The 12,166-nt window shown below is 35.3% G+C and overlaps 2 protein-coding genes across 2 annotated transcripts; both read right to left on the reverse strand.

Annotated features, from left to right (window-relative positions):
* Nucleotides 1–455: 455 nt before the first annotated feature.
* Nucleotides 456–4,088, reverse strand: PPL_10049 (uncharacterized protein; the record flags this gene model as incomplete). The annotated part of the gene is made up of 5 exons (XM_020580833.1): nt 456–470; nt 615–782; nt 890–1,510; nt 1,716–2,755; nt 2,882–4,088. The coding sequence occupies 5 exons, from the start codon at nt 4,086–4,088 to the stop codon at nt 456–458; spliced, it is 3,051 nt and encodes a 1,016-aa protein (XP_020428418.1).
* A 101-nt stretch (nt 4,089–4,189) lies between these two features.
* On the reverse strand, nt 4,190–12,136 carry dhkG (histidine kinase; the record flags this gene model as incomplete). The annotated part of the gene is made up of 15 exons (XM_020580834.1): nt 4,190–4,385; nt 4,609–6,058; nt 6,192–6,544; nt 6,619–7,043; nt 7,127–7,579; nt 7,654–7,865; nt 7,938–8,081; nt 8,151–8,192; nt 8,309–8,463; nt 8,882–9,886; nt 11,201–11,268; nt 11,345–11,481; nt 11,584–11,681; nt 11,764–11,861; nt 12,131–12,136. 15 exons carry the CDS (start codon nt 12,134–12,136, stop codon nt 4,190–4,192), a joined length of 4,842 nt encoding a protein of 1,613 aa, XP_020428419.1.
* Nucleotides 12,137–12,166: the final 30 nt, after the last annotated feature.

Raw genomic sequence — 12,166 nt, forward strand, 5'->3', positions numbered from 1 at the left:
ATTTCAAATAAAATCTACAATCTTGTTTGGTTTTTTTTTTTACATTTGATTTAAATTTTGAAATGAATGAAATAAAATATCTTTACAAGAAATGTTGTTATTATAATTATCAAGCAATTCTTAAGTGTACACTTTGCTTATTGTAAAGATTTAGTTGAAAAATTCGTGACAATGATCGGTTTCAGAAAGAGTTAAGAATTTGGAACAAAGTCCAGAATTTTAAGATTTGATAGTAATTTTTTGATCTTTGCACTCATAATTTAATATTTATATTTCTTTTTATCTATTTTCAATTTTAAATAGAAAAGTTTTGATTAGTCAAATTATTAAATAATTGTAGTCTTCCAACACTAAAACTATCGAGAAGACTAGGTTGTAACGTCCCCGCAAACACTATTTTTATGATCTTCTCATTCATTTAGACCAGTAATTACTTAATAGAGAACTACCAAATTTTATTTCATGCTAACCTATAAAAAAATAAAATAAATAAAACAAAATAATAGATACACTTCACTTTTGGAAAATCGCATTCTACTATTTTATTACAAGATTCTATAATTTATTCATTGATTTAATGATTGATCCATTGATTTTATAATCTGAAGTCCAACTTGTTTTGCAACGTTTATCATTTGATTAACTGTATTTGCATCTAAACCATTCATTCCACCTTTTTGAATACTACATATATTACTCTTCTTGTTTATACCTATAGTTAATCTTGCTTCCATACATAACTCCTCCTCTAAAGTACTATCTATTAAAAATTGTGTTCCAACCTTTTTTATGTTGTTGTTTAAACAAAGTATTGTTTTTGGATTAGTTAAATTGAACATAAACTTATATATTTATATATTATAGTTAATATTAATTGATTGATTCATACCTTTGTTAATGTTACACATATTGGTACATTCTCAATTGATAAAGATTGATAGGTATCGGAATCTTCCGAAACTTCGAATTCAATTTGTTCATGTTCACCCTGTACCACTTTGATGGTTGGTAGTCTTGTATTAAAAAGTGCCGCTCTAGTTACAATCGAGAGCGCGTCAAACAGATTACCATCGCTATCCAAAACCGTTGCATCTATATGAAGATTCCAACAGTATCGACCGGGTACGATAACCAATGACTCTAAATCCAGCGAGTTTTCCAACATTCTCTCCAGCTGCTTGGCCAACTCTATATTCAATTGCTCTGCACCCTTACCTTCAAACTCTGGCGATGCAGAAGGGCAGCATTCCACCGAGTAATTTAAAACACCGCTGTTTGGTTTGTCGGTAGTTGGTGCACCTATATCCGCTTTGATACCAACGAGTACATGTGTATTCGACAGTAGTATTCTTGCAGAACCACAAGCATGTGCAATCTCACCGACATCCAACTCAAAGTGTCTGTAATCCAATCGAGATCTCCCATCTGATCTAACACCACATTCTACACCTTGTTTAATAAAATATATTTCACTAGGTGATATCTTTTGAATAATATTTATTTGATTCATCTATATATATATATTGATATAATTATATATGATTATCATATAATTAAATTAAATGATTTGAATTAAAAATGATCAAATCTTCATTCGACTATTTTTGTCGTTTTTTTTTTGTTTGTAATTTTTTTTTAATTTTTATTTGTTTTTTTTTTTTTTTTTGCGTGCAATAGTATTATTTGATATAAAGGTTTTGTAGATACTTTCTAACCATTCCTTCTAAATCCTTTTGTTTGAGTGGTTTACAGAAATAATCATCACAACCAGCTTGTAGACATGCCTCTCGCTGTCCTCCCATGGCATTGGCGGTCATTGCTACGATTGGGGTATGCTTGAATGTTCCTTCTGATTTACGTATTCTGCTTGTTGCTTCGTAGCCATCCATGATTGGCATTTGTATGTCCATCAGTATCAGATCGTAGTCAATGTTTGATGCTTTCTCTACACCTTCGGCACCGTTCGATGCCAGATCCAAACTGGTGATACCCATCTTTTGTAGCATCTTAAAGAGTATATTGGAATTGACTTCGTTGTCCTCTATCACCAGTATCTGTGGTGCTCGACGATGTGGTGAAATAGTAGGTGATCTCCTAAAGGGTGGAGAGATGACACCGTTTTTCGTTGGTGATAGATTCTTTGATTGCGTTGGTGGGAATGATTTCTCTTTCTCTTGATATTGTTTCATCACCACAGCTGATTGTTGTTGATGTTGTTGCTGTTGTTGCTGTTGTTGTTGGAGGTCTAACCACAGACTTTTCATCTCGTTATAGTCGTCGGCGTTAATACTTCGAATGAGTTGTGGTGATTTCATCAATCTCTTAGTATACTTGAGTGTCGATGGTGATGTTATTTGATAGCTTTCGATAATCTTGATAATATTATTGAGTAGACTGTCTCTCTTGATGGGTCTGTTCACCAGTAGAATACCGGATTCCTGGAGTATTGAACGTGAGCTGGTCAAAGCCAATTGCGTGATCACAATGAAATCGAATCGATTTCTATTTCCTCCACCTATTTCCACTACCTTGTGGTACTTCTCTTTGATTTGCTGGATACTTTCAATCAAACTCAACACCTGATCTTCGTTGTAGTTGAGCGGAAGTCCAATGATAACGATGTTGTTGTTCTTGATAAGTATTTCATCCATTGAGAGATACTGTGAGAGATTGGTGTTTGTAAAAGTACTACTTCCAGAGATGACACCGAACGATTCAATGATTTGTTCTATTTGATTACGTATCATAGTGTTGTCTTCGAGAATGATAACATTGGTATCTTCCTGGTGGAGAAGCAATTCCTTATTGGGTATGACTTCTTCTCTCGGGGGTTTCGACAGATCGATAGTAAAGTGGAATATCGAACCTTCACCGATCTTACTTCTTATTCCGATGTGTCCACCCATCAGTTCGACGAGCTGCTTGCAAATGCTGAGTCCAAGTCCACTTCCATCGTATGCTCTATTCACTCCGGTATCGAGTTGAGAGAATCGCTGGAACAGCTTATCGAAATCCTTTGGTTTAATGCCAATGCCAGAGTCGGTCACTTCGATCTGAGTAGAGTATGAAGTATTGTTGAGATTCGGTGAAACTGATACCTTGATAAACACTTCACCTTTACTGGTAAACTTGATGGCGTTCGAGAGTAGATTCACTAGAATCTGACGGAGCAGATTGACGTCGCCAATCACTGGGATAGACGACGAGCATGGAGTACTGTAGAGACCAACCATCAAACCTTTTTGGTGTGCATTTGGAGCGATGGCACCAATTGAATCCTCCAAGAATGAAACTAAATTGAATATCGATAGATTGAGTACTGTTTTACCTTGTTCCACCTTGGAGAGATCCAGAATGTTATTAACCATAAACAAGAGCGACTCTGATGATTGTTGACTGATGTTTAACAGTTCCTTTTGGTCGGTTGTCAACGGGAATTCCTTTAGAAGTTCCAATGATCCAATGATATGGTTGAGTGGAGTTCTCATTTCATGCGACATATTTGAAATGAAGTCGGATTTCGCTTTGTTTGCCTTTTCCGCTTCTTCTTTGGCGAGGAATGCCTGATTTGCCAAGTGGTTAGACTGGAGGAATAGCCGAGCATTCTGGAATGACACTGCAATCTGAGTGGACAGTAGATTGAGAACCTCAAGACGATTCGCTGTAAATGCTCCGGTGGTGAAATTATTCTCCAGATAGAGCATCGATACCAATTTACCTTGATGGACAATCGGTAACACCAAAATGGATTTCGGGTTCTGTAGTTTCACATAGTTGTCGTCACAGAATGTCTTTTCCTCGGATGCATTTGCAATGAGCAGCGGACACTGTGTTCTTCTGACATAGTTTATCATTGAAACACAGAGGTTCCATGTTCCATCGTCACGAATCGCTTTGTTGAAACTCTCGTTTTGTGAGCAACTCTTCAAGATTGGCGATATAATGGCTGGACTGTTTTCAGCCATCACCGAGTTTTGTTGAACCAGTGTATTGTCGTCGGAACTCCTATTGCTGTTGATGTAGACCTCCACTGCTACCTTCTCACCGGTGACACAGGCCGATGCAGCAACATTCAGCTCACCAAACATATTGTTGTTGTTTGGGAACAGCTCTTTGTTACTGTCCTCCAGCAACAGCAGAAATCCTCTGGATGCACCGGCATTTCTTATTACCACTTTCATCAAGCGCTTTAGTAGTCGGTCGTAATAGATTTCCTCTGCCAGAGAATGAGAAACAGTGATGACTGAACATAGATCGAAAGCATCGACCTGTGGATATTTAATGATGTTTTTGTTGCTGGTGCCATGAATTGAACTTCCACCGACATCTTGTGATCTTCTTCGAATGGAGAGTCGTGGTTCGATGTTGGTTGGACAGCTGTCATTCTGTAGGAAGTGTTTGGTGCCTTGTGAGATTGGTGCCCTACCAGAGATGGGATTAAGAATCGATGGGAATTCGATTTCCAGTAGGGTCGACTTGACGTTGGCACCCCACATTGAATAGCAGTGTTGCGCCTCCAGGAGATAGGCACGCGCCACCGCCATCTTCTTCAGCGACACATACATTCTGCCGGCCAACTCATTCGCCAGCGCTTCAAACTGTACGTACTTGTGAGTTTGAGCAGCGGATACCGCTTCATTAAACAACTCCATCGCATCGATATATCGCTTGGAAACTCTTGCCAACTCTGCCTTGACAATGTAGACCATCAAACCAAAGTTCTCAAAGCTGTGTGCAGCGAATATCTCCAGCCGCTCCAGACAATGCGATACAATGTCGAGTTTTTCTATTCTCTCTGCTTCGTCGTAACCCTCAAACAATGCCATTATCGTCAAACACTTGAAACAATAGTAAGATGCCATTGGACTGTGCGCATAGATACCCATTATGTATCGCTCGGTCATTAGTGCAGCGCGCCAAGCACGATCGTATTGTCCGAGGATATAGAATCCCTGCAGTCTGAAAACATAGTGAAATCCCTTTGGACATTCGATTTCAATGGTGTCGAGATCGGCTTCGAACGATGCCTCGTCCCACTCCTTGACGGATTCATCCTCCAGACTCTCTTGTCCAACGAATTCCAGCAGCAGTTGCTGCAGCGATTGTGCGATTCTCAACATTGGCACAAAGTTGTATTGCTCAATGAAAGCTTTGTATTTTTTGCAGAGTGCATAGATCTCCACAAGTGGATGTCCAGCCAGAATGCTTTGGAACAGCAAGTGTACACTGCTGTAGCAACCGTATCCCATATCACCGGATTCTATTGCTTCGAGGAATGCCTGCTTAATCAGCGTACCATTGGTAGACATGTGTGCTTTCCAGTGATTAATAAAGTTACCAAACAACAATGTAACTTTGCCTTTGGTCGACGGTTCGTTGTGGATTTCCTTGAGCTCCATTGCTAGTTTGCCAACTTCATAGCCGACTTGAAAATCATCGAATCTTCCCACACAAACCATGATGCCAAACATAACTAAACCAACTGAACTCCACGAGGAACATCCATCAGTGATGGAAATATCAGCGAGTTTGAGCAGAATTGAACTGAGAAGTGCAATATTAGTGAAGAAAAGCGGAGCTATCATGATACCAATCACCTTTACACAGACACAAGTTGTTGGAGGTGGTACAGTTTTGACATTCAACAAATCGAGGAATGATCTTCCACCCAACTTTAGCTTGATCTCTTCGTATTCCCTGCGTAGTGATGCTTCGGTGGGTTTTCTTTCGATTAGGATGTCTTGTGAATTCAAGTATTCCAATCCTTTCTCAACGCAGTCGTTGAACTTTGATAGCAGGGTGTATTGTTGAATCTTCAGTGCTATCGCTTCACCTTTATCTTCGGAATTGGTTGATCTCTCGATGACCATTTCCAGTATTCTCTCTGATTCATCGATATTTCCACACATAAACTCACACTCTGATTTCTCAAAGAAAATTTCATAGGTCGTGCGATAGTGTTCCGTCCAACAACTCTCCAGATTCATTGTTTTCACAGCGCAATCCAAATAGCAATTGGCAATAGAATAGGCGGCAGACAACTTTGCTTTCTTACCGGCTTGATAATTTAGTTTCGATAAAGATAGTTTTCACTACTTTCAACAACCACTAAAAAGAAAAGATAATAAGAAACAAAGGAATTAGATTGATTGATGTTGCTTTTGTTTTTAAGTAATCTATTGTATACATACAATCTATTCCAACATTATATTGATTTACAATATCGAATATGTTTGAAGTTTGTTGATCTTTCAATGCTGATTGATATAGTAATCTACCGATATTCAAGTGTATCTCTTTCTTGTCTTTACCCAAGAACACAAGTGAATAGGCAGCCTGTTGAACTCTGTCGTGAACAAATCTATACTTTTTGTCCTCGGTATTCATAATGAGATCTTGTGCTATGATTGGTGTAAGTAGCTTCAAAGTCTCTTCGGGTGAACACTCTGCTACGATCGATAGCATATCCAATTCAAATATATTACCAATACAAGATGCCAATTGTAATACTCTTTGTGATTCTAAACCTAATTGTTGTAAATTACTAAATAATAATAATAATTAGTATATATATGAATGAATGAATGAATAGATATAGTTATAACTATTGATATTTACCCAACCATAAACTCAACAACATTATCAGTAAATTGTCTTTTTTGTATTTTAGTGATATCCCATTTCCAACTATCGACATTGACATCGAAATAGAGTAGATCTTCATTGAACAGTGTCTTTAGGAACTGAATGGTGAAGAAAGGATTACCATGGGTCTTTGAGAGTACCACCTCTGACAGTGAAACAGTTTCTTTCGGTAATTTGTGTAGTGATGTCGATACCATCAGATTGACATCGCTCAAATCGAGTGCTTTCAAATTGATCTTTGTTATAGGTATTCTAATAGAGTCATCGTTGATCAACAATTCAATAGATTTCGCACTGATCGGTTCATTCTCTCTGAAAGCACCAATGATCAACAAGTATTTCAAATTATTATTATCCAACAACAACCTAATTAATCTACAAGATGCTTCATCTGCACGCTAAGTAAATGATAATAATAATATTAGTTTCATTTGTGTTTATGGATATGCTATTGGTTATTGATTATAATAATTCTACATACTTGTAAATCATCTAAAAATAGAATTAAAGGATGTCCTTCCTCTGAGAAGACACGTAGAAAATCTTTGAATACCAGATCGAATCTGTTTTGTGATTCGGAGGGTGGAAGTGATGGCACCGGTGGATAGGATCCAACGATTAGCTCGAGTGCTGGCATGACGTCGACGATAACACCGATGTTGGGACCGAGTGCTCGGTGAAGTTTCTCTTTGTAGAATGCCAACTCCATCGGACTCAATACCAACACTAGATGTATCAGTTCATTCAACGCTTCGATGATTGCACTATAAGGAACACCTCTATTGTATTGATCAAATTTACCAGAGATAAACCTGGGACCTGGTGGTGACTTTTTCTTTGCTGCGTTGATTAACGATGTTTTTCCTACACCTGAATGACCCGATACCAATATCAACTCTTTATTACCTTTACAAACTCTACCAATTGATACAAACTGTTTTGTTTTTTAACAAAAGCAATGTAAATATATAATCAAACCATAAAGTAATAGCTATTGTTTAAACTTACTATTGAATTTAATTCATTCTTTCTTGAATAGAGATCTGTTGGAATATGAGGACGATGCAATACGTCATATACACCCAATACAAAATCCTCAGTATTATAATTGGAACTAAGTTGAAATTTACATATCTCCAAATCTCTCTTTAGACCATATGCACTGTTATATCTCTCATCTGGTGATTTCTTTAATAATTTATCTACAATATTTGATATAACTAAATAAAATAAACAATAAAATTAGAATTGGTTGAAATAAACCCAAAAAAAAAAAACAACTTGCAACTTACTAAATGGAACGTTTGGATTGATATCAGATACAAATGGTGCTTTCTTTGCGAAATGTGCATGTATCAATTCAGAGAGATCATTGGTTTGAAATGGTAATCTACCTGTTAATAATTCGTAAAATGTAACTCCCAGAGAATATAGATCTATAATCAAGTTAGTTTGTTAGTTAGCTAGTTTGTTAAACAGTTGTTGTTGATTATTAAATTGCTTACCTGCTCTACAATCAACATTATGTTGAGTTCTACCGGTTTCCTCTGGTGGTGAATAATAATAGGAGGTGGTGTTGTATCGTCCGATTTCCGGATAGTTTTTGAGGTAGAGTAGTGAACTGTCGATCGATTGACTGTTCGGTACTTTCAATACTGAATACTGAAAGTTTGCCAGTCGAACACTGTTGTTGGAGTTGATGTAGATATTTGATGGTCGAACATCTCTGTGGATACATCCTCTGAGGTGTATTTCCTCGAGGATCGATGCCAGTTGAATGGCAATCGAGATGAATGTGTTGAAATCGATATCTTGATACTTCAAATTCGATGAAAACAATGGACTTGCCGATTGTGGTGTCGCCTGTTTGATTGCCGGCGAGGAGTTGGGTGTGTGCGGTGAGAGTGAGAAAGTCTGCGGAATCTGGCTGCTGAGTGTCGCGGCCGCAGCAGCCGCAGCAGCAGCGACAGAAGTTGAGGAGGACGACGATGACGAAGTCGATGAATTGGAGGAGGTGGAGGACGTTGAAAAATTGGAGGAGATCGCCGAGACAAAGTTTGGATTGTTGGCGGCGAGCGAAGTCGGTGTCGACGGCCCGAGCGTCGAGTACACCGAGGTGAGCGGTTTGTATCCCTGATCCTCGAGGATGAATGCAAATATGTTGCCGAGCTCGGTTTGTGCGCGTATCACTCGCATGACACCGTCGATGTTGCTGAGATACGAGAGTATTGCATACTCACGTTGGAAGAGCGATACCACCTCGACCGATGGATACTTGATGTTGATGATCTTCAAGAGTACTTTCTGATTGGAAAACAATGCTTCATTCGGTTTCAGTAGACTGTTGGGTGAAGACAGTGAAATCGGTTGCACAAATGACGTCGAGCCAATCGAAGAGAATGACGATGACAATGACGAACTCGATGAGTGATTAGAATGAGTCGATCCAACACTCGATGCTCTTTCCTCTGGTATTGATTCAATCGATAGTTTCGCTGGAGTTGGACTACTATTATTACTACTATTACTACTTGTTGATAATATATTTACTACATTATTTATTTTATTTGATTCTATTACTATATTATTATTATTATTGTTTGTATTGCTATTATCATTACTTTCAATTGTTATTGTTTTTATATTATCTCTAGGTGAAATGATTGAATTTGATACATTTGTATTTGAAGATAGAGAACTACTACTACTACTATTGTTATTATTATTATTATTATTATTATTATTATTACTATTGATATTAAAATTATTGTTATTTGATTTAACACCAGGATGATTATAGTTATAGTTATAATTATAATTATAGTTATGGATGTTTACACTTGTTGAATGATCTAGTTTGAATGGTGTTTTAATTGGATTTGTAAATATATTGGTTGTCACTGTAGAGCTGGAGGATGAGGTTGTAGAGGTTGAAGGTACTGTTGTTGTTACTATAGATGTTGCGGTTGCTGATGTTGTTGGTGCTGCTATTGATGATGTGGATGTTGGTGTTGACGTTGAAGATGATAATGAAGTTGTTGATAAATTGTTGGTAGTCGACGATGTTGTTGTTGTCGCAGCAACTGATGTAGATGATGAAGAACTACTAGAACTACTACTACTGCTACTGCTACTACTATTTATACTACTTTCAACTCTGTTATTACTGCTGTTGCTATGACTATTGATAGTATTATTCCAATTACCAAAAACATAACTCTGTTGGTTGAAATAGGTTGCGCTAAAAATAGAAAATATCTTTTCGTCCTGCAGTTTTTCGCCCAAGAAGAAATCCTGTAACCAACTTGCTGAATTATTCATCTTAAAATTGTTGTTATTGTTATTGTTTTCTTGTTATTTACAACAATTAAACAAACTATATATATATTTATATAAAATAGGATTTGATTATACTCTATCTATAAATCTCATAAAATAGAACTACTACGATTACTATTGAAAATTATTAATAATAATAATAATAGTTTGATATAGATATAAATGTAAATGTAAATGTAATGTAAATAATATAAATGTAATATAAGATTTGACAAGACAATCAAATCAATTTCAAACAATTCAAACAATTAAAATAAACAAAATACAAATATATTAACAATAACAAAAAATTGTTGTTGTTGTTGTTCTATTATTATATTAAAGTAATAAAATAATTTTAATATTAATAAACAATACAAAACAAAAGCAAAACAAAACAAAAAAAGAAATAGACATGATATTATTTAACACTATATATAGTGAGAGTAGTAACAACCAGAGAGAAAGAAGTGTTAAAAATAAACCATGTTTTATTATTTATATGTGCACTATTGTTTTTATTCTATTTTTCTAAAGTTTTCTTTCAAACTATATTAATATGATGATAATACATCACATTTTTCTGATTTTGAAAAGTAAATAGTTCTGTGTGAGTGTATGTGTTGTTGTGTTGTTTGTGAAATGTGTGTGTGTTGTATGGGAGTATGTAGTAACACACCTACAAACAAAAAACTATTTTGGTGTGTGCTGACAACAACAATAACAATAACAACAACAACAACACCATATGTATCACTCTGTCTATATTAGTCAGTTTAAAAAAAAAACAACAATAAAAATAAAAACAAAATATATTAAATGATAAAGTTACAAACAATTAGGAGTCTTATGAATCTATCTACGTCCAAGATAGATATTGTATAATGTATTCATTCATTTCATACAAATGAAAATAAGATGATAGATTGGGTGAGTGTCTATATAAACCTGTGTTTGTGTGTGTGATTTCAGATTTATTTATTTAAAAAATGCGTCACTCTAGTGTTGGAGATGTGAATAAACTATCACCCAAGTAATGAATATTGATAACTCCAATATCATTGTTAATGGTACGACTATGTATAGTAAAAGATGAATAACAATATTGTTAGTAAATGTAAAAATGATTCGAATTCGACTGTTGTTTTGCTTCAATACAATATAATACAATACAATATATATATGTATTGTATATAGATGTATAGTAGTATAGCATTATTATCATTATCAAACTTACATATCTTGTGTTGACATTTTTGTTAATCCAATTGCACATGCATGTTTCTTTCCTTCTGCCATAATTGCCTAATGAGTATGAGTAATAATGAGATTAATTGATTGGTCGATATCGACTGACTGATTCATAGTAATAAAAACTTACGACAATAGATGCCTCTGGTACATCGACATCCATTCTAGCACCTGGTGATGTCAGACCACGACACATGATATTTGCACCCTGTAAAACAAACTTGATTGCACCTCTATCTACTTGAAGTTGGGGCATAATGTTTGGATCTATATAGGTAGATAGATGATGTTGTTGTTGTTGTTGTTGGTTTAGTGTAAATAAGTAAATGCTCTAATAGTGTTCTGCTTAAATTGTAAAGCTTTACTTACATTTGTGTAAGAAACGCAAAGTTGGATAGTATGGTCCATCTTTTTCATTAAAAAATATTACTTCATTATTAATTAAAATTAAATTGATATTTCCTTGACTAGTCAATAGTAGTAGTAAATATATATCATAAAATAAGTAAAAAGAAAGTTTTAAATGATCAAAAACCTAATGATAGTTACCATTTAACTTGAACAATTGGTACTTTTTTTGGGAATATTTCATCTTGAATCTCTGTAAGTGATGGGTATTCTGTAAGAATCGAGTTTTTTATACTTCTCTGTAAAGAGGATTTAATCTGTGCACTCGAGGAAGAGTTTCCTTTAATAGATAACCTATTGTTATGACCACATTTATTAATACTATGTTATCTAACAATCGATTTGAGATGATCGATAATACTTTATATCTATCTATTTCGATAAACTATAAACATACTTTTTAAACATGGTTTTGGTGAAATGATAATTAATTTTCAACAAAAACTGTGTTTTTGTTTTTTTTCACTAACTCACTCAAAAAATTAATGATCATGATTATTGATCTGACATTCATTTTTTTTATTTAAATAATAAATTAATTATT

Source organism: Heterostelium album (assembly GCF_000004825.1).
Source record: "Heterostelium album PN500 unplaced genomic scaffold PPL_scaffold12, whole genome shotgun sequence".
NCBI classification, from domain to species: domain Eukaryota; phylum Evosea; class Eumycetozoa; order Acytosteliales; family Acytosteliaceae; genus Heterostelium; species Heterostelium album.